The sequence below is a fragment of the Mustela putorius genome, unplaced genomic scaffold, assembly GCF_011764305.1.
Source record: "Mustela putorius furo isolate JIRA1106 unplaced genomic scaffold, ASM1176430v1.1 tig00000407_pilon_pilon_pilon, whole genome shotgun sequence".
Classification (NCBI taxonomy): Eukaryota; Metazoa; Chordata; class Mammalia; order Carnivora; family Mustelidae; genus Mustela; species Mustela putorius.
The window spans coordinates 15,990,119-16,015,944 of record NW_025421373.1 but is presented as its reverse complement, the minus strand read 5'-3'; the positions used below and the strand labels follow the sequence as shown (position 1 = coordinate 16,015,944).

Sequence of the window (25,826 nt, the reverse complement as noted above, 5' to 3'; positions counted from 1 at the left end):
CCGGCAGCCCCCAGCTCCGCGGAGGCATCGGGCTCTCCCCTCCTTGCTCCCCTACTCTCCCCCCCCCACCCCGCCTCGGCCCCCTCCCCCTCCCTCTCCCTGGCGTTCCCAGCAGCCGAGGGTTTCAGATGTCCCACCGCCGTTTGACCCCCCTCCCCCCGCTTCTCCACCCCTGCAAATGAGGTTTGACCAGCAGAGGCAGAGCCCACCTCTGGCTTAGAATCACTGACATTTAGACTCCAGGCTTCAACCTGTTTACAAGCGGGCTTTCCAAAGGAAGGGGGTGGTGGGGTGGGGGGGAGGGAAACAGGGCCAAACAAAACACCAACCGCCATCTCCCCCAAACAAGAAGTGACTTTCTGGAGGCTTCAAGTCAACAGGCACCACCAAAAAGAGAAAGCAAGAGGGCGAAGCGAACAACGGCGACCGGCAGCTCGCTCGCCTCCAGTTCTGACAACTCCAAAGGGACGCGCTTTTAGAACAGGCTAGCAGGCGGGGGCTCTGCCGAGAGGGGCGAGAAGGTGCCAACCCCCGAGAGGCGCAGATCTCTCCCCCAGCCTCCCACCCCGACCTCTGTGGGTTTTGTTCACCGTACTGTCATCTGTTTTTTAGACCTTTTTTTTTTTTTTTTTTTTTTTTTTGCATCTACCATGGTGAAGAAAGGAGTGAAGAAGAGAACAAAGTAACTCCTAGGGGAGTGAAGATCGCTGGGGACCAACACTACCACCGCCACCACCAGCTCCTGCTACTGCGGCCACCCACGTCCACCATTCACCGGGAGACTCGAGAGACGCAAGGCAGCGGATCCGAGAAAGGAGCCAGGGGAGGCAGCCGGCCCTTCCGAGGAGTTATGGATGTTGGTGCATTCACTTCTGGCCAGATCCGCGCCCAGAGGGAGCTAAGCAGCGGCCGCCACCTCCAGCTGTCTCCCTGCCTCGCACCAGGTCTTACCCTTCCAGTATGTTCCTTCTGATGAGACAATTTCCAGTGCCGAGAGTTTCAGTACAATGTGGAAATGGATACTGACACATTGTGCCTCAGCCTTTCCCCACCTGCCTGGCTGCTGCTGCTGCTTCTTGTTGCTGTTCTTGGTGTCTTCCATCCCTGTCACCTGCCAAGCCCTTGGTCAGGACATGGTGTCACCAGAGGCCACCAACTCCTCTTCTTTTTCCTCTTCCTCCTCCTCCTCGTCCTCTTCCTCCTTCTCCTCCCCTGCCAGTGCGGGGAGGCATGTGCGGAGCTACAATCACCTCCAAGGAGACGTCCGCTGGAGAAAGCTATTCTCTTTTACCAAGTACTTTCTTAAGATTGAGAAGAACGGGAAGGTCAGCGGTACCAAGAAGGAGAACTGCCCGTACAGTAAGTAACAAACGCGCGCTCCCCTCCTTCCAATTATCCACCCCCCCACCCCACAAGGGGGGGAAAATCTGTTCCAGATGTGGCCAGCTAAATATTTACGTCCCCAACCCCTGTAAAATGATTAAGTGAAATACTTTCACACTAAATCACTCCCCCCCCATACATTGTGCTGCCGCACCCCCTCTCCTTGGCGCAGCTCCCTCCACACCCCCCGACTCTTTGCCACCCTCTCTGCCCCGTCTCTCCGGCTTGTCATTCCCAGGACCACGCAGGGCGCTGGAGAGTTGTTGCTGTGCCTAGATGCCCCCTTTCCGTCTCCATAGCCCTTCCGCACCCCATCTCAAGGTCCCCTCTCCCTCCCTTCTGGAAATGGCTCGAGTAAACACATTTGGTTTCTTTTCGCTGGCAATCTTATTAAGAGTTTTGGGACAGTTTCCTCAAGCTGAAAATAATTATCCGCTGTCAATTATAGGGGCTTTATGGGACCTTTATTTAAGAAAGAAAAGTCAATTCTGCTGGCTCCCCACCCCGATGTCTTTACCCCACTGCCTATCTAAACAGGAGTGCAAACATTTTTCTGGTTCTGATTTTTTTTCCCCCCTCATGTTGGTTTGAGTGATCGCAGTCCACGAAGTTAGCTTTTCAGGCACCACCGCTGCTATTTGTCTTCTGCCTGCCTTCTCTCTTGGTAACATGACGCTCACTCACGTCTGCATTGTCAATGGCATATGCGCTGCTTTGTGGTGTCCTGTTGTATTCCTTTCTTCTGAAACCTCTCATATTGCAGAGCCATACTACTACAGCTCTGTAAACATCTGGGACTGGATTCACACAGACCTCACACAAATTTCATTGTCATTCTTTTATTTTCAAAGTAAAAGTCATAAGTCTGTTTCCATGGCTATAGTTTGTCCCCTTGGATGAGGTTTTCTGCTCAGGACGAATTACGCCCTCCGCCTCATCCCTGGATTTCTTTCCATTTTCTTCTCTCTCTTTCCTTCTTTAGCTCTTTCACTTCTTTCTTGCAGGGCTGTGGGCTGGGTAGAGGGAGGGAGAACTAGAAGAGGAGGGGTAGATATTGTGTCTCTTCTTGAATCAGTCCTGCAAAGCCAGATTATTCCATTGGCTTCCTTTCCTAGTTACTTTCAAGTGGTGAGACTTATTCACTCTCTATTGATTGCTGTTTGAAAGGATCCTGAGGCTATGTAATGGCACACTGAGGACAGTAGACAATGACATTTAAACATCTTTAATGACCATTTAGCATTATCTCAATGGTCCTTCCAAATTACGCTTTCTGTGTCAGTTGTTTGGGAATTTCTTGGCAACTGACTTAAATACACCTTGGCCCAGAAAAGTATCTGGTACTAAGGAGAAAGACAGTTAATCAGAATTTAGCATTTTCTTTTTAAATAAAGATTTATAGGAATTAAGACTTAAGATTTCTTATTTGGGAATCTACATATATTCAGCATTAATTTCTGTTCCTCTTCAGCAGCTGTTTCCGTTTACTAAAATTAGCAGTATGTTTAGAAGTAATAAAAGTATTGTGAAAGTATTTTAAAGTATTCCATCTTGTGTTTAATATAGAGATTTTAAATAGTCCATTACCTATTTTTTTTTCCATTCTGATTCATAGAAAGGGGCTGAAATAATGTCATTTATGATTTTTTTGTTTGAAAGTCATTTGTTACCTGAATTCATTAGATACTGTGTTATAGTTATAGATGTTATAGTTGTTGATTAAAATTTAATACCTTTGTTCACTTCTAAAACAAAAGAGTTGTGTCATCCAGGTAGGATGATAGGGGAAGAAGTAAGCTAAACACTTGCTAAAGAGTGAGATGGGAGTTTAAAAAGAAAAAAAAAAAAAATCCCCATTGACTGAAACCTTTCTTTGTATTTTTAGTTCATGGAGATAAATATATTTTCAAAGTGTTAACCTTGAGCAAAATTCCATTTGTTATTTGTTTCTTCTGAACTAATTTGATTTTGCTATTGGTATATTTTAACTGTCTCTATAATGTGATACAAGGACCAATCTATACTAGGTTGTTTACACAACTGAAATTAATATTTTCCAAAATAATAATTGTGTGTGCTTATTTAATAAAATGATTGTCCGGATACACATAGAAATATATTTTTACAACAAGACTTATCTGTGAAGAGAAGAGTATATAATTTTTATTGCATAAAAACTAGTGTGGAGAATTTCCACTTTATCCAAAATATAATAATATCTCTTCCATATGATAAAGTGTAGCAACAGCCCTTGTTAAAATATCATATCTTATATAGTAATACAATGTTAATCAATGGTTGAAAATGAAAGGGGGTAGGGCTTACTGCTAAATAATGTCAAACCATAATAATTTAGGCTTTCCAAGAACATCTGTATCAAAACATAGCAAGTGAAAAGTAGAGGTTGAAAAAGTCTTAATTTCACATGTGGCTGGGTAATCAGAACACTGCTACAGTTTCCAGCTGGACTGATTCAGCTGAACTACATGGTATCATTAAGATATTGTCTAAATGTTGCATAATTACATGTGAACAAACTTTTGCCATGCCTACAGGGTAACCAGCCAGCCAGCCCACCAAATGGTAGCCTGCTAAATATTAGGGTTTCTGAAGAGTGTCAGTTCCTTGTCCAAAAACCACTTTTCAGTAACATTTTCCTAAACAAGTTATTAATTATTCTCAATATACAAAGCTGTTCTTTTGAGGTTTGCTTATTTGAAGCTTAATTTTCTTTGTTACTTTTGACCCTAGTATTATTGCTGCTAAAATACAATAACAGCTTATCTAAGAGGTTACATGTTTGGGATGTCCTGGGTAATTAAACAACTGCTTTACTGGCTTTTTGCCAGCAAAATACTAACAAAAGGGAAGTAAGGAAATCACCCATAAGCATTGCAAAATCGTTTTTAACTTCTCCCTCCAAAGCTGGTTCCCAGAAATTGGATGGTTCTAAAAATATTATATACCTAAAGAAACTCTTCGCAATTTAGGTGATTATAATTTTTTTTTTTTTTTTTTTTTTTTTTGGTGGAAGAAGGGTGGTTTTTGGTTTGATTCTATGCCATTATATGAAAATAGAATAAAGGGAGCAAAGATGAATTATGTTTTTTCAGCTAGAAGTCTAAGAAAGCTTGAATAATTTAGAATAGCTGTAGTGTATCTGTCACTAGGTTTGCTTAGGCTCATTTAAGTTTGTTTTATCATTCTTTACATCTAGCTCTTTGCCCTTGAAACATTACCACTCAGCTCCAGTTCTGGCCTCCTAGAAAGGCTGGATACAGCTGTTAGATACCCTTGCAACTGGGACTGGGTGGACTTACTTCTGGATGTGAGTGGACTGTGGGCTTCTCCCACGGTTGTCACTGGTAGAAAAGGGGAGTCTAGTGAAAAGAAAATGTATCCCTAAACTTGAGATTGCCAAGAATGGCTATTCTCAAAACAGAAAGCCACAGTGCTTGGGAGTCTTTGCAGAAAAGGAGTTCCGGAAACAACAGAGAAATCAGTGTAGCATGTGCCTATTTCTTCAAATATATAGATCATTTAACACATCATGGTCCTATAATTAAGGTATAACTATCCATATCTTTTCAAAGATGAAGCTGAAAAAAGGAAATTATCCAAGGTCATTCAATTGGAAACCAAATCTATTTGGTTATTTCTTTTACCTCCACCACTGGCAGCATTGATGCCAATAATATTCTAATTAGATGCCTCAGAACTCTAAACAACAAATTCTAAAATCGTAATCACTTCTTGCTATGAACACCGACAGTTCTTCAGGTTCAAACTGGAACAGTAGTAAATTGGGAGAGGAACAGAAATGAAACATGTTCAAGGTGTCCTCACTGCAGGTGGCTACACGGTATCAGACAAAGTTAGTGCATTCTCTAAGTGAAATATCTCTTTCCATATTTTGTTTGGGAATATATCTGCTTATGGAAATACAAAATACATGTACACAGATCTCATCTCTTGAAAAGGGCATTAGAAATACATGACCATTTAAGAAAAACCCATGAATGTCATTGTGTATAGTAATTGTTTACAGCTGAGGGCAAAATGTTTAATTGTTCCCACGTGTAATAAAGTAAGTTTTTTTTGTAAATACCAGTGTGAAATTGGGCTGTTGCAGAAACTTCTGATATACGACTCTAAAAAGGGCAAAATCGTAGAGACCTCAAGCTATATATATATATATAAAGAAGGCTTTAAAATGAGTCTACAAATCTAAAAGGTATTTTACCACATATAAATGACAAATTACTGTCTAGGATTAAAGGTCTGCCTTATTACTTCTAAATCAGGACTAAGACTTATTATAGGAAGTTAAGTAAGGGCGAGAAAGTAATAGGGATTTGAATATCATCTCCTAATAAATATACAATGGATTTTTGGAAAGAAAACCTATATACAACTGGTATCCTCTTTAAGTTGTGGTCATTTCTAGAGTTTGGTTGCATAATTTACAGCTGACAGCACTTAATCATGCGCACTGAGGATTTATGAAGGTGGAAGGCACTGTATTTAATGTTTACATGACACTGTCCCGTTGCCTTTACTGCATTCCTACCATATGGACCCTCCACTTTGATGGCTTTATCATAAATCCATTAAAAAATGCACAGTTACAGAGTTTCCTCTTCATAAACCTGATTTATAACCTACTAGAAGAAACCCAAGAAAAGAGTTGGCAGAAATCATATGCCAATATTAGAGTCTGAGAACTGAGAAATGCCAATTTCTAGGTAGGTCTTGGGTATTTTAGGATTCTATTAGGCAAAGGTATGGCCCATTCTTTAAGAACAGGTGTTTTCAAAATGATGATTAAGCACAGAATTTAAAAGAAAAATTGTGTCTCACAGAGCCAAGGAAACTCCATTGCATGCACATTTTCTTCTATACTTTTACTGTTTGGTTTAGAGCAAAAAGGCTTATCCCAGTTCATCTTTTTAGTGTTTAATGAACTTATAGTAGAATATGAATGAGCACTTTAAATTCCTGCAGAGTTACCTTCATGTGCAGAGGCAAACCCCATTTATTATCCAAATGTCTGACTTCCCACAAGCCAAAAATGCTGGAAAAAAAGTTGACAGCTCATTTGAAATGGAGCTAATGTTCCTCACATTTATGAGCTGCCTGTGAATATCTACATCTTTCCTAAGCTTTAAATGTCTGGACACTTATCCAAAATTGTAGTACAAATGATATTTCTTTACTATCCTTCAGAAAGAAGAGTAATACATGTGTATGAGTTCAAAGTGATTTTAATCTATCTTAACATTAATTCTGTGAACTCTGCAATGAAGAGTAATTCAGATGACATTTTTAGTATTACTGTTCCAACATTTGTTCGCATTAAGAGTTGATACTTGCTTAATATAAGTAAAACATTAGCATTTCCCTCCCAGAATTTAAGTTCTTTTTCAATTTTCCAGTATGATGAGACATAAGATTTATGTTTATGTAATTTTAATACAGCTTTATCACAATCTAGAAGATAATGAACCTCATTTTGTCTCAAGTCTTTTATGCAGAAATATCTTCATTTTTTATGGTGTATTGCAATGATTTTAGATTCATTTACATTTACCATGTGACCAGTGGTGTTGTTACTTGGTTTTGCCAATCAAAAATACTTAACTTTTCATCACTGGCCTTCTTCCCCTGCAACCCTCTCTCCCCCGCCCCAGCCCCCAGTGCCTGCTCCCTTTACCTGTGCCAGTTAGTCTGGATGTCAAGTGGCAGCCTAGAACTAGGCCTCTAAATTTAGTGAAAGAAAATGTACCTGCATCTTGGGAAGTCATCAGTGACACTCTGGCCAAGGATTAATGAATATAAAATGTCAATGTTTTATAGAATCAGTTTAAAACCAAACATATAATCAGTACAGAGTTGACACAAATAGAAAGTTTCAAGATACCTAAAAGGGAGTCAGGTCATCCACCAAATAATAGCCTGAAAGGCTCCCTGGCCTTAAAATCAGGTCAGTTGTGTTCTTTCTTTGAACACTGTGTTCTAATTGGAACAATAAATCAAAGAAGACACTCCGAGTAGATTCCCATGTAAGGTGGACAACTGGACAGTGACTTTTTACTGCTGCTAACACGTGCATCCAATTACCATCTGAAAGATTCATAGTGCTGGCAGTAAAGCATTGCCTCGTTTTATAGTTCACCTAATAATTCTTTAGCCTAAATCTGTCCACCTTTACCTATATCTAATCTGTCAGTATGTGTGTTATCATTAATGAGGAATTTTCAAATGTTTGGCATGTTTCCTACAGTGAAAGATGACATGGAACGATTAATGAACCATTTACTTAACCTTAATAGAAGAGGCAAAGTATTGATTAAGTCAATAGATCCCCAACTTCAGGTAACTGTCAACTAAATATAACCTAATAACTGCACCACAGCTATCACTTATTTATGAATAGTGTGGGTTAACTGCAACTTAATTCCAAATAGCAATGTTTAACTGCAAAGTTCAGAACTTTTTAAAAAGATCATTTTTCTATAATCATTATTTTCTTTCAAGCACCTGGTGTTAACATGCTTTACTGAAAAACGTATGTGTTGGTTTTCATCCTTAACCTTGTTTGATGCCTTTCCCCTGTTTGAGGATAACCCGACATATTCATAAAGTCTCTACAAGTCAAGGTTCATCAACCTCTAATAGTTCTCTCTCTCTCTTTTTTTTTTAAAGAATTTATTTATTTATTTGACAGAGAGAAAGAGTGAGAGAGGGAACACAAGTGGGGTTTGGGGGTGGGAGAGGGAGAAGCAGGTTCATTGCAGAGCAGGGAGCCCGATGTGGGGCTTGATCCCAGGACCCTGGGATCATGACCTGAGCTGAAGGCAGACGCTTAAAGACTGAGCCACCCAGGGGCTTCAATAGTTCTGTCTTGAGACATTTATACACCTGAAATATTAGCCACCTGTGGTAGCCCTGCCTCTGATACTTTTTCAGAAACCATGATGCCTTTTCAGTCCTTCATTATTTTCCTCCTCTTTTTCTTGTCCCCTCCTCCCACCCGACTTTTTCCTGGTTTCCAACCCCTTTCCATGCGTTGGTGGTACAGTGGTGAGCCTAGCTGCCTTCCAAACCCTTTCCATTCCACTTAGGCCAGGGAAAGTCATCCGTTATCATTGCTCAGCATGTCATATTTGGAGTCAGCAGCCTCAACCTCTTTGAATGTGCAACATCCAAGATAGATAGCTTATAGTCTATGCGATAAATTTCTTCAGCAATGTAGATTCCACGTACCCCATCAGGATTCTCTTCTCATGTTGAATCTCCAGTGAAGTCTTTCTTATCCCAGCACTCGGGTCAATTTCTTATAGCCTTGCCTTTAATGAAATAGGCAAACCACGGAAAAGTACCTTCTGTGAATGAATGCTGACTGGTTATTAAATCATCTTTCTGTAGTTTGCCCCAGATTAAGTATTCTGTTTCCAATTACTCTCTTTTTACAGGTTCCTTTTACCTTTCTTTTAACTTGTTTTAGTACATGTAACACTTACTAGCTACTTTGTCAATTTCCCTACCTTTCTGTCTTTGGACTCTTGTGAGAGAAAGTAAAGACGATTTAGAGAATCAAATAACTATTTTTCTTCTATTTTAGTCAACATTTATTTCAAAGAAGATGAATGCTAACCATAAAGGTTTTTATTATTTCCAACTTCGTGATTTCCCTTAAATTACAAAGCTTCTCTCTACATCCCTGCCAAATGTAGCTTTAAAAAATAAAACTCGTTTTCTTATTAATAATGATTGTCAAAAAATGTAAAATACATATGCATATATATACTCCGACCTGACCAAATATAGAAATGCATATATCTTTGTTGGAAAAATATTAAGACACTGACAGAAGTTAGAATTTGAGTTAATAGAAACAGGTGTGTTCGTATTTCTTTCAAGGAAGAGGCTTTTTGTACTGATGGCTGAATTAAATTTATTTTTATTATATACAGAATCTGACTATATATGTTAGATTGCTCTGTTACCATAGTAATTAAAAGTCAAGCTTCTTTTTCCAATTGACTTCAAATTAAAAAAACACAATTGGTTTCAAATTATATAAATATACAGATGTAGATATATTTCCAAAGCTTAAATTTATTTGATTTATTAATAGAATTATTAAAAGAAAAATTAATATTTTGTAACATGGGGAAAATGGTGACATATGATATTAATTTACAAACTATTTCTCATCTAAAGTGAGCTATATTTACAATGTTATTAATAACAGTAATTACCAATATAGTAAACCAGATTTTTAGGGCATTTTTTGGAACATTTCCATAGAGGGGTATGATTCTACAAATATGAAAAAAGAAGTGCTAAGCATGTTGATCGGATTATGGAATAAAAACTTAATAAACAAAACGACAGAAGTGCTTTAAAGCTGAAGCAAGAGAGACAGTAAAGGACATATAATTAGAATGTTCGAAGCCAGAGGAAAAGCAGAAGAAGCCAGAGAGCATTTAGACACAGACCGTGGAAGAAGGAGGACATGCTTTTTGTTAGAGTGATGGAGACAAGGGTTTTGAACTCCCAGGAAAGAGATCAAGCTAATGAGTAGCATTGCAAAAGGGCTGACATGACAAGAAAGGTGTGAAGGAAATATAACCCAAGCACAGGCATTTGATGGCATGCTAAATTAACTGAAATGAGAACCTGTGATCTAAAAAGAATCCTACAGAAGTAATCGTACCACGGTATCAAAGTCAGAAAGTCTAAGTCCAGAGTTCCTGCTAAAGAGGCAGTAGGAAAGAGGGACTGAAAGTGTGGGCTTTGATTAAAACTGATTACAAGTATGGTCCTGGATTGAAAATGCGCTTTGAAGACACAGAAGTGGGTGTAGTTAAGGTTTGGAACTGCCAGACAACAGTGTATGACTTGGGCAAGTTGTTATCAGTAAAACAATAACATTAACAATACCTTCCTCTTTCCTATATGGTCGCAATTAAGTGAGATTATTCATTCATTCAGCAGAAATTGGGTGCCTGCTTTGTGTCAGATACTGTGTGACACGTACATACAGAACTGCTCTCATAGTCTAAAGACATGACCGAAAGAAAGTAAGATCAAGTAAACAAAGATGTGATGAAAAATTGGGGTAAATGCTAGGAAGAAACAAGTAGTATACTCTAAAAGAAAACAACTGGGAGCTATTCTAAACCTCCTGGTTAAAAGACATCTGAAGGTTGGGGGTAGGAAGAGGATGGCGAGTGATGCCTCCTCCAAGAAGTACAGAATCAGTGCACTGAGCCTGGGGTGTGGTGAGAAGTTTGAAGTCAGACTTAATGAATGGACTAGATTAATGGTGCCTGGTGCCTAATAAGGCCTCATCAAATGGGTATTATATAAAGAAAATGCAAAGATGATGCTTCCCTTTGTTTTAAGGAAAAGGATCAGGAAAGCAACTAGCAGATTATTTGCTGAAGAAGGAAGTAAAAATACTGGAACTGAAGAAAGGCAGGAATGAGGAATACACCTAGCATTTTCTTTTTATTTTTTTTTAAAGATTTTATTTATTTATTTGACAAAGAGAGATCACGAGTAGGCAGAGAGGCAGGCAGAGAGAGAGAGAGAGAGGAGGAAGCAGGCTCCTGCTGAGCAGAGAGCCCAACGTGGGACTCGATCCCAGGACCCTGAGATCATGACCTGAGCCGAAGGCAGCGGCTTAACCCACTGAGCCACCTAGGCGCCCTACACCTAGCATTTTTATTAAAGGGAAATATTTGAACATCTGAAATTATTTAAGATTTGCAATTGTAGTATTTGTAATGCTCTACAGTTTGGGGGGAATGAGAAAAGATCTGGTTTATTAAGAAACTAGTAACAGATATTTGAAAATTGAAGATAATTTGAGGAGAGAGAGAAGAGTTGAAAATTAAGAAGATAACACATGAGTTCAAGGACATATTGTAAAAGAACAAAGGAAAACAAACAGGGACGAAATAGGTAACTATGGAGATTGGAGGAAAGGAGATTATTGCAGAAAAGGAAAAAAGAGAAAAGTGATTCTAGATGAGATATTTCAAGACAAATTATGCTCCAAGTTATGATATGATTTTGAGCCAGGATTATCAGAGAGGCTCAGCTCTCAGTAAATTCTGTAGAAGGTTCTTGATTCTCATCCCATGACTGTGGCCTTTTTGGTCCATAGCCTCAAAGGGTTTACAATCTAGACAGAGATCCTCACAAGGGGTTGGAAGATAATATAAGACATTTATACTAACCATCAAAGAAGCAGGGCAGAAATGAAATGGACAGCAACCCATGCAATGTATGAATGACAGGGGCAGTATCACACTGATGATAAGGACTCCAGCTAGACATCGACAGAAGGAGAGGAGCAAGAATGTCCTAAAAGAGAGCACAGAACCTTGTGTGAAGTTTCCAGCCAATAACAGGGAAGCAAAGGAGGTGGAGCAGAGTTTACAGGCTGGGGCTACCTTATGAGACACTAAGTAAAATACACTAGAAAGTGCTGTCCTGGGGGGCGGGGGCATGGTATATAAATACCCTTATATATGAGAACTTCAATTTTCTGCTAAAATGTTACATGAACATATTTTTCATTTAAAATTGACCTTTGTTATTTGTTTTACTTCTTGAAGTAAAGGAAGAACAAAGAGAAAGCAGAGCAATATTTTACAAGGCTGTATAAATTATAGTATAATAGACGTAACCTAAACATACTGAAATTCTAGCTTGATCAGCAAAACAAACCAAAACTCAAAACTGATTTTATATTAGGGACACAAAATAGTTCTTCTGATCCACCCCAAATGGCATTCATCGTTGCTTAAAAATTTAAAAATAGTCTCTACTGCAGAAGTTCTTAAAATATACATAGCGCTGGGAAGGGTTTTGTCATTTCTCAGCCGATTCCCAAAGGCTACTATTGAAGCCTCATCAGTATTTGTTCCCATTGTGTATTTCTTCTTGTTATTACTGTTCTAAATTAGCTCAGGCTTACCTGGTTTAGATGATTAGGAAAAGAAACAAAGTAGATACAGCTCCTTTTCTTGCAAAAGAATATACTTAAATTTTTTAAAACAAATGAGGCTTAAGACATGGACAGCAAGTATGAAACTTACACCCAAGATGAAGCCCATGAGCTCTGGAGACCAACTTCTTGATACAGAATCGGGGTTGTAAAGCTCGGCAGCTTTGTGGTCTTGGACAAATTACTACATCATGATCTTTGCAACAATTAAGTGAAGATAACATCACCTACCTCATCAGTGTTGGCAGGAGGAGTTTGTAAGCTTACAACTGAGACTATAAATGTGAAATTCTCAATACAGGGCTTGGCACACTTTAAGAGCTCAGTATGTTAGCTCTCATTACCATTTTATGCTAGGACTGCTGTGTTCTTTTAAAATTATCTCATTTTCTAAAATGATCCCTAAGTCATGGCCTAATATAAGATTAGACAGAAAGCTGATTATCATACTACTATACTTTATTTTATAGTTTATAAGGCATTTTTATGTGTTCATGAGTTGATTTGCAGGAAAATTCTATAAAATGAATAGTCATTGTTACTCCCATACTATATTTAGAGGAGAAAACCGAGTCTGAAAGTTATGATGCCAGGCTCAAGTGCGATAGTTAGCATAAGTGAGTCAGGATTCAAACCTAGTCCAGGATCAGCAAAGAGACCTTCTGCCTTGGTGCTGGGACAGTCTCACCATGTACCTCTTGCCCTGGCATATTTTTGGTAGCACCCTATTTACTCTTGAAGGCCAGTTTGTTCTGTGTAAGGCACAAACCTACACAAACTAGTTCCCTATTAAATACTTTAATTTCTTAAACACAATGTCCTTGAACAAGAACAAGTTCTACATTCCTTAACAGGTCCTGTGAGGCTCTCAGTATTTCTTCCCTACTGATTTCCCACCCCATTTCTTACTATACTCCCCATTATAGACATACTGAGTAGATGTTAGTTCCAGAACATTCCTTGTCCCCTCATGTCCAGACCTTGTATATACAACTGGGTCTAGCCGTAGTGACATTTCTTCCCTTGCCCCTAGCACTTCTTCCTTTCAAAATCCTCTTAGATGTCACCTCTAGGATACCTTCCTGAACACTCCCCAACCATTTGTCTCTAGTATTTTAACACACTTTCACATGTGATTAGATTACCCATCTAGTTTCCTGATCCACAGAAAACATGTTGAGGGTAAGGACTGTACATATTATACTCACCTTCACATGCAAGCCCTCAATACAGAGTCTGGCATATAATGGGTCCTTTCTATATATTTACTGGGTTAAAAATTGTTGTTTTTAACTGCTTATCCTCAGTACAAATCACTTAGACTCCTTGGTTCTGTCACTTTGTCTGGAAAGCATGATTAATATACCACTTACCCAAAAAAATGTGGTTTAAGTAAATTATCTTTTAAAATTACATTGGGTTCTAAGTTCTACAATTCTAAGAACTCAGAAAATGTTAGGGCCATCATTACTTAACTGAATGTCAAGTACTCAAATTCACACAAACTTCTGGATGGAAATATTATGTAATCCTTGAATTGGACCCATATTTCTCCAGTTTTTCTAAAGCTACTATTGACTACGGTCAGTGGACAGAAATGATGACTTTATTATCTTTTAAAAATTGATGTTGGCTGTGAGATACTTTTTGTTTCAGAGTTATAGTTGGATACTGGAATATTTGGTAACAATTAAGAAATGAGCAATTCTTGGTAATTCATTTAGAGAAGAAGAATGTACTGCAAAGAGTGGGAGTAAAAGTGTATGGTTCATAGTCTTAGTCGTGTCAAAAGTATGGTTCATAGTCTAAGTCGTGCAATCTTAGGCATGCCATTTACTTTAACCTGACCTCAGACACCTCATCTACAAAATTAGTGCAATGAACTAAATTATTATTAAAATATTTTTACTCGATACACTCATTGCCTAGATTCAGGACCAGATTCTGCAAGCATACCAATATTAGGATATAACAACTATGATATGCTGAATAATAGCCATCCAAAGATACGAAGTCCTAATCCCTGGAGCCTATGAATGCTACTTTTTATGATAAAATTTTTGCAGGTGTGATTGAGTTAAGGCTTTGTAGATGAAGAGATAATCCTACATTATCCAGATGGGCCTTACATGCTGTCACTTGTTCTTATTATAAAAGACAGACAAAGGGAGACAGATGCACACAGAAGGCAGTTCAGTGATGGAAACAGGGAAAAAGAGACTTAAAGATATGATGCTTTGGTTCTGAAGATGAATGAAGGAGATGTGAGCCAAGGAATGTTGCTGTAGAAGCTGGAAGAGGAAAGAGAGTCTCCCCCAGAGCCTATGGAAGGAGCGTGGCACTTTCATTTGAGCCCAGTCAACTGGATATTGGGATTTTGGCCTCCAGACTGTGAAAGAATCAATTACTATTGCCTTAAGACACCAACTTTGTTGCAATTTGTTACAGCAGCCAAAGGAAACTAATATAGATTTGATACCCCAGAGTGGGGTACTGCTATCACAAATACCTGAAAGTGTGGAAGTGAGTTCAGAATTAGATAATGGGAATAGGCAGGAAGAATTTTGAGACACATGATGGAAAAAGCCTTTTTTGTCTTAAACAGACTTCTGTAGAAATATAGGCATTTAAAAGCACTCTGGCAAGGGCTCAGAAGGATGTAAAGAGCAGAGTAGAGAAAGCCTATGTTATCTGAAAGAATACATATCTCTTCACAAATGGAATATTGGTAGAAATATGAATATTAAAAGTGATTCTGGGGGTGCCTGGGTGGCTCAGTGGGTTAAGCTGCTGCCTTCGGCTCAGGTCATGATCTCAGGGTCCTGGGAGTCCCGCATCGGGCTCTCTGCTCAGCAGGGAATCTGCTTCTCTCTCTCTCTCTCTCTCTTTCTCTCTGCCTGCCTCTCCGTCTACTTGTGATCTCTCTCTGTCAAATAAATAAATAAAATCTTTAAAAAAAAAAAGTGAGTCTGATGACAGCTAGAGGAAATAAGGATGTTACTGGAAATAAGGAAATAAGCATGTTACTGGAAACTGGAGGAAAGACAATCTTTGTCATATAGGGGCAGACACTTAGCTGAGCTGTGTATTACAGTCATGTGGGCAGTAGAATTTGCCTATGGTGAACTTGCAAATGTAACTGTGAGGAATTCCAAGAAAAGTGTTGAAGAAGCAGCCTGATTTCTTGTTGCTTTTAGTAAAATGTGAGAGAAAAGAGATAAAGTGAAGAAAGAACTATTGAGCAAAACAGAACCAGAACTTGGTGATTTGGGAAATCCTCAGCCTATCCAGTTAGGAGCTACACTGGTAAGGAAGTGTGCTCTACAGAAAAGGCCCGAGGTTGGGGGCAGGGCTGGCTGGAGAGCCTTTATCTAGTGCTGGAAAGATTAGCAACATGACTCATAGGCTCCCTCAGCCATTTCAACAGACGCTAGGAATAGAGATTATAAAAGGAGGATCTGAGGAAGACCCTCCGACTACCAACATGGATGCCTATGACATACATAGGAGACCCACAAGATAGTGAGAATGTTTTATCAGCAGAAACACTGCCAGCTTAAACTGAAAGAGACAGAGCTGTCAGATTCCCACAACTGTATAGGCAGGAAACAGACCAATAAAACTATTTGGCTACAAACACATGGTAGCTTTAAAAAAAAAAAAAAAAAAGGAAGGAAGGAAGGATCACCAGGATCACCACGAGGGCAGAGCCTTCGGCACAGAAGGTAGAACCACAGGTGTAGAGGCAGATACCCTAACCCTTGGCCCAGAGGTAAGACCCATAAGCTATGGATGACTATTCTAAGGCACTAAAATCTACAGGAATTTGCCCTACTAGATTTTGAAATTGGTTGGGACTGGTGACACTTTACTTCCTTCCACTTTCTTTTTTTTGTAATGGAAATGTCTGTAACTGCCATACTATGCCTGTCCCACCATTGTATTTTGGAAAGAGATACTTTTGTTTTCTGGTTTTACAGATTCAGAGATATAGAGGAATTTTGCCCCAGGATGGAGCAGTGTCTTTCCCACAACTGATTTAGATACTGTAGATGAGGAGACTTGGGATTTCTTAACTGATGATATTTAAATGAGATTTTGGAGTGGAGTTTATGTTGCGTATAAACTTTGAGGGATGTTGGGACAGGACGAATATAGTATACATGAGAGACGGATGTGAATTGTGTGGGTCCAGAAGGTGGTATAGTATGCTGAATAATGGTCATCAAAAGATATTGGGTCTTAACCCCTGGAACATCTGGACATTGTCACATATAGTGTTTTTGCAGCTGTGATTAAATCAATGATTTTGAGACGAGGACATTATCCTAGATTATCCAAGCAGGCCCTAAACACCATCACAAATGTCTTTACAAAATAGAAGCAGAGGGAGATTACATACACACACAGAGGGTAGAGGATGATTGATGATGGAAGCAGAGAGATTGAAGATGCTGTACTACTGGCTCTGAGGACAAAGGAAGGGCCATGAGCCAAGGAATATGGCTCAAGAACCTGGAAGAGACGATGTATGGTTTCTCCCTTAGAGAGCCCTCAGAAGGAATGTCACCCTGCCAACATTTTTATTTCAGCCCAGTAAAACTGATATTGGACTCCTGAAGTTCTGGTCCCCAGAACTGTCAGAAAATAAATTTCTGTTGTTTTAAGCCACCAACTTTGTGGTCATTTGTTATAGCAGCCCTAAGAAACTAATACAGTCACCTGTGACCATTTTATGTGGCCCAAATTAAGGATAATTTGACAAAAATAGTGTCTTATCATGGACAGTACCAAGCATGAATTCAGATGTCAGTGCGAACACTTTATCCACCTCTTAATTGTCTAAATGTCTAGATTCTTCATCTGATCAATTAAGAGTAAAATAATTTCTGTAAAAGTATCTAGCCAATTATCAAGCTTATAACAGAACCTCAAATTTTAGTTGAATCTAAATTGACAATGAGTTTAAATGACCATATATCTTAAAACATTGTTTAACAAATACAGTTTATCTGCACATAGTAGCTTGATTGCTGGTCACTACCAGGGCCAAAGAAGGGCTTTGATTGTTTGATGCAGAACTGTGGCCTGACTTTTCCACTGGGTTATAAATTCAGTGTGGATTAAAGAGTATCTGTTCTCTTCCTCCTCAGTGGTCTAAGAGCCACACTCCTGAACCACAGGCTAAGCCCATGGAAACCTTTCCAACTTAAAGATGCCCTTTTAGAGTTAAGGTGAGAGAAGATCTACTTAATAAATGGATAATATAGGGGCACCTGGGTGGCTTAGTGGGGTAAGCCTCTGCCTTCAGCTCAGGTCATGATCCTGGGGTCCTGGGATCAAGCCTCACATTGGGCTCTCTGCTCCGCGGGGAGCCTGCTTTCTCCTCTCTCTCTGCCTGCCTCTCTGCCTACTTGTGATCTCTGTCTGTCAAATAAATAAATAAAATCTTAGAAAAAAAATAAATGGATAATATAATTAAAAGGTAAACAAGTGGTACTTTCCAAAGTATTTCAATGTCTCTCAATATGTTGAAACCACATTTGTTCTCTTTGAAACTATACCCTGCATCCTCTATCCTCTGTCACTGTGGATAAAATTCAATAACATCCTAGTTTAAGCTTTTCACATCACAAAAACGTTTCCATAATGGTGCAACTCTCCTAAAATTTATTATCATGACTGTTTATATCACTTAAAATTTTAAAGCTGGAAAAAAGCATGGTTCTAAAACTGGCATTTCCTCTTACAGAAAATTAGTTCCTCTCACAGCAGTATGGGGCTATGAAGTTGCAGACAGCAGATATGTGTTTTGTCATCATGTCTTAGGGTAATGGGGCTTTTTTTCCACGCTTAGGCTGATGATGACACCTCCTAAGTTGGAGTTTGATGGCACTCACTCCTTTTTCTCCTTCACACTCAGAGTTAACAGAGTGTTGGGGACACAGCAATTTGAGAAGAGAGGGAATGGTGGTGATATTGGGAAAGGAGGGTGCAATTAGGAATAGGGCTGTCCTACAAGGGACCTGGGTAAAAGATCTGATCCACAGTTATCTTCAGCACAATGAGCATGCTGGGCAGGAGGATCAATCTTCCCATCCCTGGTGGCATTTGAAGATTTTTACTTCTAGTTTCTGGGACTGCGCAAATAGCATAGGTCCCTCCAAATCTACAGGAAGCTTCCAAAACATGCTTAGCAATACAATAGCAGTTGTCAGCTCTGACTTGAGAGGCAGTCCCTACCGATTTCTCGTAATAAAAATAAGATTCCTTCTAATAAGTACATAGAAAAGACATTTGGAACAAAAAGAGCAAGAGAGGCCAGATTTGAAATAGCTAGTATTTTTTTTTTTTTAAGCAACATTAAATATTCTCAGAGTTGGGCCTCTGGACCACATGATCAGAATGAACTAGGGTGTGTTGGCTCAAAATGCAAATGGGAGGGGTCCTCTTCTGCAAGGACCGCACAGGGGCAGGTGAAACTGGTAAGAGGTACACACCCAGGAATCTGAACTTTAATAAACACCTCAAGTGATTCTTTTCTTTTTTTTTTTCAAGTGATTCTTAATACCAACAAACCTCTAAGAAAAAGTCAAATTAAGGATGACACTAAGTTAGGTGTGGAGGTGAGGAGATAAAAGGCCAAAGGTGTTTCGAGCTGGAATAATCTAAAAAACTTGGCAGAATGAGTTTCGGACGCATACTGCATGTTTGCCTATTTTCCATTTTTGCATATATTCGGGGAATGGGGAAAGTGCCAGTCTATTTTGTAAAGAGAAAGTCGTTTTAAAAGTGAGGGCTTAAGTGGGTAGGAGAAGAATAAATGAAACAAGATGGGATTGGGAGGGAGACAAACCATAAGTGACTCTTAATCTTACAAAACAAACTGAGGGTTGCTGGGGGGAGGGGGTTTGGGAGAAGGGGGTGGGATTATGGACATTGGGGAGGGTATGTGCTTTGGTGAGTGCTGTGAAGTGTGTAAACCTGGTGATTCACAGACCTGTACCCCTGGGGATAAAAATATATGTTTATAAAAAATTAAAAATTAAAAAAAAAAAGTGAGTTAACACATATGCTGGAATGTAAACACTCTCTGGTTGAAGTTCCTGGTAAACCTGAGGTGAGGTCAGTTCTCAGCTCACTGTGTGAAGGTCCGAGGCACATAGGCCAAGTCTGGGGTGAGCAGAGAGATGATGTGACACCTGTGTGAAGCCGGCTGTCTTCTCCCCCTGTCGGGTGCCCTGCCACTGCTATTTATGAGCAAGAGCTGGGGATGCTACATCAAATGACAATGGTGTAAACAAACTTTCAGTGACTCAGGGCTCCTCCCCACTTGTTTTGTTATTATTATTATTTTGAAACCACAGGAATCTGTGTACAAGCACCCCTAATCTCAAGAGTGTTAGCTGGAATGGAAACCTCCAAGTAATCACTTGACTTTGCTGCACAGTTTCCAAAGCTAGAATCCTGAAGCTAGAATCCAGATGATAGTCTAGAGTTGCCCGAAAATGATCTTTCAAACCCCAGCAGCTCTTTAATGACTTAGGCATTATTGAGAGGAATTCCTCTCTGTGGTAAGGCTCTCTTTCCTTCAGTTGTGGAAATTACCTCAGCACCAGTTCGCATATATGACCCTTTTTTCAGGTGATTCCTACTGACAGGCACTACAGTGAAGGCTATGTGATATGCCCACCTTGGGGGTTCCATGAATATGCAAATTATGGCTTCCCTTCTGGTTCATGACATTTCTTTATTCCTACAAAAGACATCTTGGACCAGATTTACAGCTCAAATAACTTACAGAATGTCTCTTGCAAAGTCACATGGAATATGAATCTGGAAATATTAATTAAAAAATCAACAATTAGCACACCCTTTGATATATCTTTTTTCCCATGTTTATTTCTTTTTACATATTTTTTCTTTATACTGAAAGCTTCAAAGTCATTTAATAAGATGAGCCAGAATATGTCCATCTGAGTTGAGCTATATGTAATCATAATTTATTAATCTGAGATGGCTACTGTACTGACCAACCTCAAGTGGTGTGGTTGGGTTTTTCACAGTCTAAAAAGATTTCATGGGGTTTTAAATTATTTGTTATAGCCTGCTGTTCCCCCTGAGGTATCTGGCCAAAGATGTTTTTGCCCTAATGTCCTGTGTTCCAAAGAAGGCATCAAATTTTTTCAACTTTTAAAAAAAAAGCTCATATTGAACACTGCTGATTTTATTCACTAGAAATATGCCATACATAAACTGTTATATTATTTTCCTTTTTGATGACAAGGATTATAGAATAAAGCATCCTGTTCTGGGCCTTCCTACTACCCCATGGTCTTATTCAGTGACTGACACTTAAACTGAATTAAAGTTTTCAACTAGTAATAGTAACCCTTTGTCCTACAGTAAAACTAGAAAGAAACTAGAAAAAAAAAACTTAGAAAAAGTGTACTCTTAAATTCATTCTTATTTTACCTTAAACATAATAAACATTCAGTAATACTCTTACAATTTCTTAGATTAACTGCATGGAAAACCCTTGTTTTTCCATGTTGATCACTGAAAATGTTTGGAGGCAGTTCAGTATTAATCAACATATGGGTTCTTCATGTCCCACTGATTGTTTATCATTTTGGATATCAACAGAATCCACTGAAACACAGGTAAAGTTTTATTTAAAAAACAATATAACAGCGATTTTATTAGGCAACATTGAATGATTGGCGTAAAATGGGGGAACAGTCTTAACTACTGATACCTAGCTCCAGGGTTGTAGAGATTGTTTCAATTCTGTTTTTAGAGTGGGATAAAAGAGTAACAACTAGTGCCATTAGTTGTTTAGTTAGTCCTATCTTAGTTAGTCCTAAATACTTCACATGTGTACTCATTTAATTTTCGAACAATCCTATGTGTGGGTACCAGGAGTGTCACCCTAGCTTGCAGATGGGGAAATCTAAAGGTGCCAGGAGGCTGAGTAATTTCACTGCAGTCTTAACAGCTGATAAGAGGTAGAGCTGGGACTCGAACCCAGGTAGAGTGGCCCCAGGGAGCATGCGCTTAATCAGTATGCTACAGCACCCTTCCATAGGATACAACTTACAACCAGTCAGATTTGAAATCCTTTAGTCAAGCAGAGGCAAACTGTCAGTACGGGACATTAGGAAATTAAACCTGATAGCTGGAGTTTTATGCAGTGTTCTATGCTTTCTTGACCCAATTTTGCCTCTAAAGACCAAAGAAGATCTCTTCTTGCTATCTACCAATTTGTACCTGCAGCTTCAAAAGGCCAATAACGTCTGTCTTGATACTCACGATGACTAAAACAGAAACAGGGGGGGAAAATGTACTTTTCCAGCAATAAACTTTTTAAAGAATGATAAACTGGAAATGTTTTAAAAAACAAAGTTTTATAGTACAAAGTTATTTTTCTATCAGTTCTTTCAGCTCTTAATTCTTTATGTCATTTATGTACGATTAAAGATGATACTTTTGACCTAATCGCCTATGAGGAAAAAATACTGTGTTTTCAGGCAGCTTGGGAAGTACTTATCTTGAAGCCAAACTTCCCAAAGATATAGTCTTTCAGTAAGAGGGCATAATGTTAAGAGTTTACTTTTCCCTTTTTATTTAATGTCCCCATAGTTTCCAAGTTCAAGATTCGAAGTATTCTCTTTATTAAAGAAAGTCATTCAAATTAAACCCCTATACCTATATGTAGCCATTTTTAAATCCAAGGAGAACTTTAAAATGATCCAAATATTGAATCAAATAAAAGATTTACTCCCCTGTCTTAGCAAATGTCTTTCTTAATGAATTTCAACCAAACTTACCTAGACTCAGCTTTTGGCATACCTCATGCAAATGGTCGACGTGCTTTCTGCTTTTGAAGGCAAATTGATATTCACAAATCATATGTCACAAGCCACTAAAAGTGTCAGAACCCCACAGCAGGCCCTTGGTGGCTTGTTAATCTCCCCTGTTTAAAGGAAACAGACTAATTCACTTAAATCTAATGAAAGCCATGCCTGCTCTAGCCCCGTCCCTCAGAGTGTCAGCCCATGCAAGTCCTGCCTTCTTTCTTCACCTCCTTCTTTCCTGGCTCCAACAATTAAACATGAAACTAAGAAGCAATGATCTCCTTAAAGTTGCCATGTCTGAGTTACTTCAGATGTCACATATGTACAAAATATTGAATTTTTTTCTCATTGAAAGTACATACAAGAAAGTTCCCCCCCGCCCACCTTTCACCATTGTTCTCCACAAAGCTTAAAAGATAAACCAGGATGCTAAATGGAGGGTCCAGATGTATATATAACCTTTTGCCCTCATTATTCTAGTTGGCTTCCATTAGGAGAAGAAGGAAAAAATAAAATAATATGAAATAGGAAATAACTGATACAGAGTGGTGAGAATGAACTGTTATAGTGGATTGGCTAAAATCTGGAAATATGATCTGAATGATGGAAGAGTTGTTTACCAAAGTACCAAACCATAGGTGATTGGTATGTTGACAGAAGGGAAGGAAAGAATTTCTCTTAATTCTACGTACCCAGAAATTGTCCAACTGTGGTCAATCATGCCTAAGCTACATTATTTTTCAATATTTCCTTTTTATACATATTTTTTAATACTTTGTAAGAAGAGTCAAATATTCTCTGACTCTTTTTGCCCAAATCCACACAACCTTCATTCTTTTGACTAATAATTATGCCTGCTTTCCTCTTCCAATGTTGGGTATGTTTCTCTTTTAATAGCATTATCTATAGGTGGTTCTCCATGCTGAAACTAACTGAAACCCATGGTAAGGTGATATTTTTCTATTAAGTACCTTAGTGGCAAAGGAAGAGATCTGGGACAGGGATGAAAACAGATCTTTACTTTTAACATATGTCCTAATCAAGCTTAAAGTCATAAGAGTGAAAATCTGGAGTTAGGACATTTTAAAGGGAAAAACAATTTTCATTGCAAGCATACTGTACATGTTAGTCATGGCTCAGTGGAGTAGAAATTTTATGGAGCAAGAAGGGGGAGGTGCAAGAAGAAGGTTTTGAGTTTCCTTCCAAATGTATTTTTAAAAAAGCATTACAGAATCAGGATTTATTGGGGAAAAAAAAAAAAAAAGGAAGACAATAATGAAAAGGAAGCTTTTTCTTTGGCAAATTACCTGAGAACAGAATTGACCACCAGTAAAGGGGCATGAAGAGACCAAAAGAAGACAATTAACTGAAGGGCTCCCAATGTGGCAATGTCTGGAATCTCAAAAGACAACCTGCCAGAGACTGCTGACGCTAATCTTGGGGCATAAAGTCTGAGTGGAGACTGCAGGAAGGGAAGGAGCTTTCATAGGTCATTTAGGTCACCTCCCCCGTCTCTCCACAAACCACATTCTTTGTCATTTTAGATATCTTAAACCCACACTGATATTTAAACATCATCCTAATTGGAAAATCAGTAGTTCTCACTAATAACCAATTCTAGCTTTGAATATAATATCTGGAGAGAGAGAGATATATATATATATGTATACATATACACATATACATATGTATATACATATATACATATACATACACACATATACATATGTGTGTATGTATATATATGTGTGTATATATATGTATATATATGTGTATATATATACATATATATGTATATATACATATGATACATATATATGTATATACACACACCTCAGAGAATCAGAGGGTTAAGTTAAAATTTTTCATATATATATAAAAAATTATATATATACAAAAATTTATATATATACACACACACACACATATATGTAGGAAAAATTTTAACAACCCTCTGATTCTCTCATTTTAGTTCATTTTATCTTGGTTTCTCCTGAGAAGTAACTGAGTCTAAGTAAGCTAATTAAAATCCTTACATTTTCCATTTATTTCTGTCTCTTTCAATTCTTTTGTTAATGCCTTAGCAGTTTTCATTGTACAGGTCATTCATTTTCTTCATAAAATGTACTCCTAAGTATTTTATTTGTTTTGATCCTGTTATTAATGGGATTGTTCTCCTTATTTCTTTTTCAAATTACTGGCTGTTAGTGTGTAGAAACACAACTGATTATGTTGATTTTATATCCTGCAACTTTACTTTTTCCATATAAAAACCATCTATAGAAAACCATCCACAGAATATATAGTGTCATAATTCTACCTTGACTTCTTTAAATCAAAAGGATTGACATAATGGTTGAATTCATTTGGATACTTTGGCATAGAGGACACTTTCACATAGATGATCTTATTTGATTTTCACAACAGCTCGTTTAATCAGGCAGAGTAGGTATAATATCTTCATTATATGTATGAAAAAACTAATCACATTGCACTTAAATTAGAATTCTCTTCCCGATTTCTAATTAATAATCTTTCTGCTGTACTATTCTATTTCTCCTAGATCAGGCTTTCTTAGCCACAGCACTGTTGACATTTTGGGTCAGATAATGCTTTGTGGGAAGCTGTCCTGTGCCTTGTAGGATGGTTAGCAATGCCCATGGTCTCTCCTCACTGGATGCCAGCAATAGTCCTGTCCCAGTAGTAACAATGAAAAATTGTATTGTCACAGGCCATGGGCTGAGAGATTGACAACCAGATTGTATCTGAATAATAAGAGTATTCAATTCCTATAAGGTATCCTGAAATTTCCTAAATGTAAGATGTGTATTTTCCTGCTACTATACATGGGATTGCTGAGTTGTCACCTCTTTGATCACCGAGGTGTCTATTCACTCACAGAGGACAGAGTCTACCATCTTCCCTTTATCCTTCTAAGGCCTTTAGTTTCCCATCATAAGGTCATTTTCCATCTTTACTTTAGAAAGAATCACAGTAAGAAATGCTCTTTTTCTTTTTTCCTCTTAAAAGTTTAAATTCCAAAACAAGAAAACGTACCTTAGATAAATAATCTTAGAAATCTCTTAGCCATCTAATCCCTGGTCTATAGCCAAGATCTGAGCCTTGAAGTCTTCTCTATTATTTATCTATTTTGTCTCATTTTTGAATTCTTCTTTTTTTTTATAGTATTCTCTGAAGCCGAGAGCTTCTGAAATATATAGCGAATTTTACAATGAGATTCAAGAAATCGTGTTTATTACCAATCAAGTGTTTGCCTCACTACCATGTGATCCAGGGCTATCTTATCTGTGTAGTTGGGAGTACATGAAAGAGCTGGAGAGAAAAATTATGGAGGAGACATTTATCTGGGGAAACCAAGAAAATAACTGATGAGAACAAAAAGAATGACTAAGATTCCCCATAGACCGAAAGTGTATGCAAAATTATGAGTGATTACAAGTAGATTTGTAGACAGTGATATTCTATTTTCTAATTTAATAAATTTCTTAATGTCATAGAATATATACCAAGTGGCTAAATATTATTTTCTTCATGTGTTG

The 25,826-nt window shown here is 38.3% G+C and overlaps 1 protein-coding gene across 1 annotated transcript in view; it reads left to right on the top strand.

The window, feature by feature from the left end:
• The first annotated feature begins 310 nt into the window (after positions 1–310).
• Positions 311–25,826, top strand: part of FGF10 (fibroblast growth factor 10) — an 89,418-nt gene continuing 63,902 nt past the window's right edge. The window contains exon 1 of the mRNA XM_004737913.3: positions 311–1,359. Within this exon, the coding sequence (XP_004737970.1) occupies positions 1,008–1,359 (352 nt within the window). The 5' untranslated portion in view covers positions 311–1,007. The remainder of the gene's footprint in view (positions 1,360–25,826) is intronic.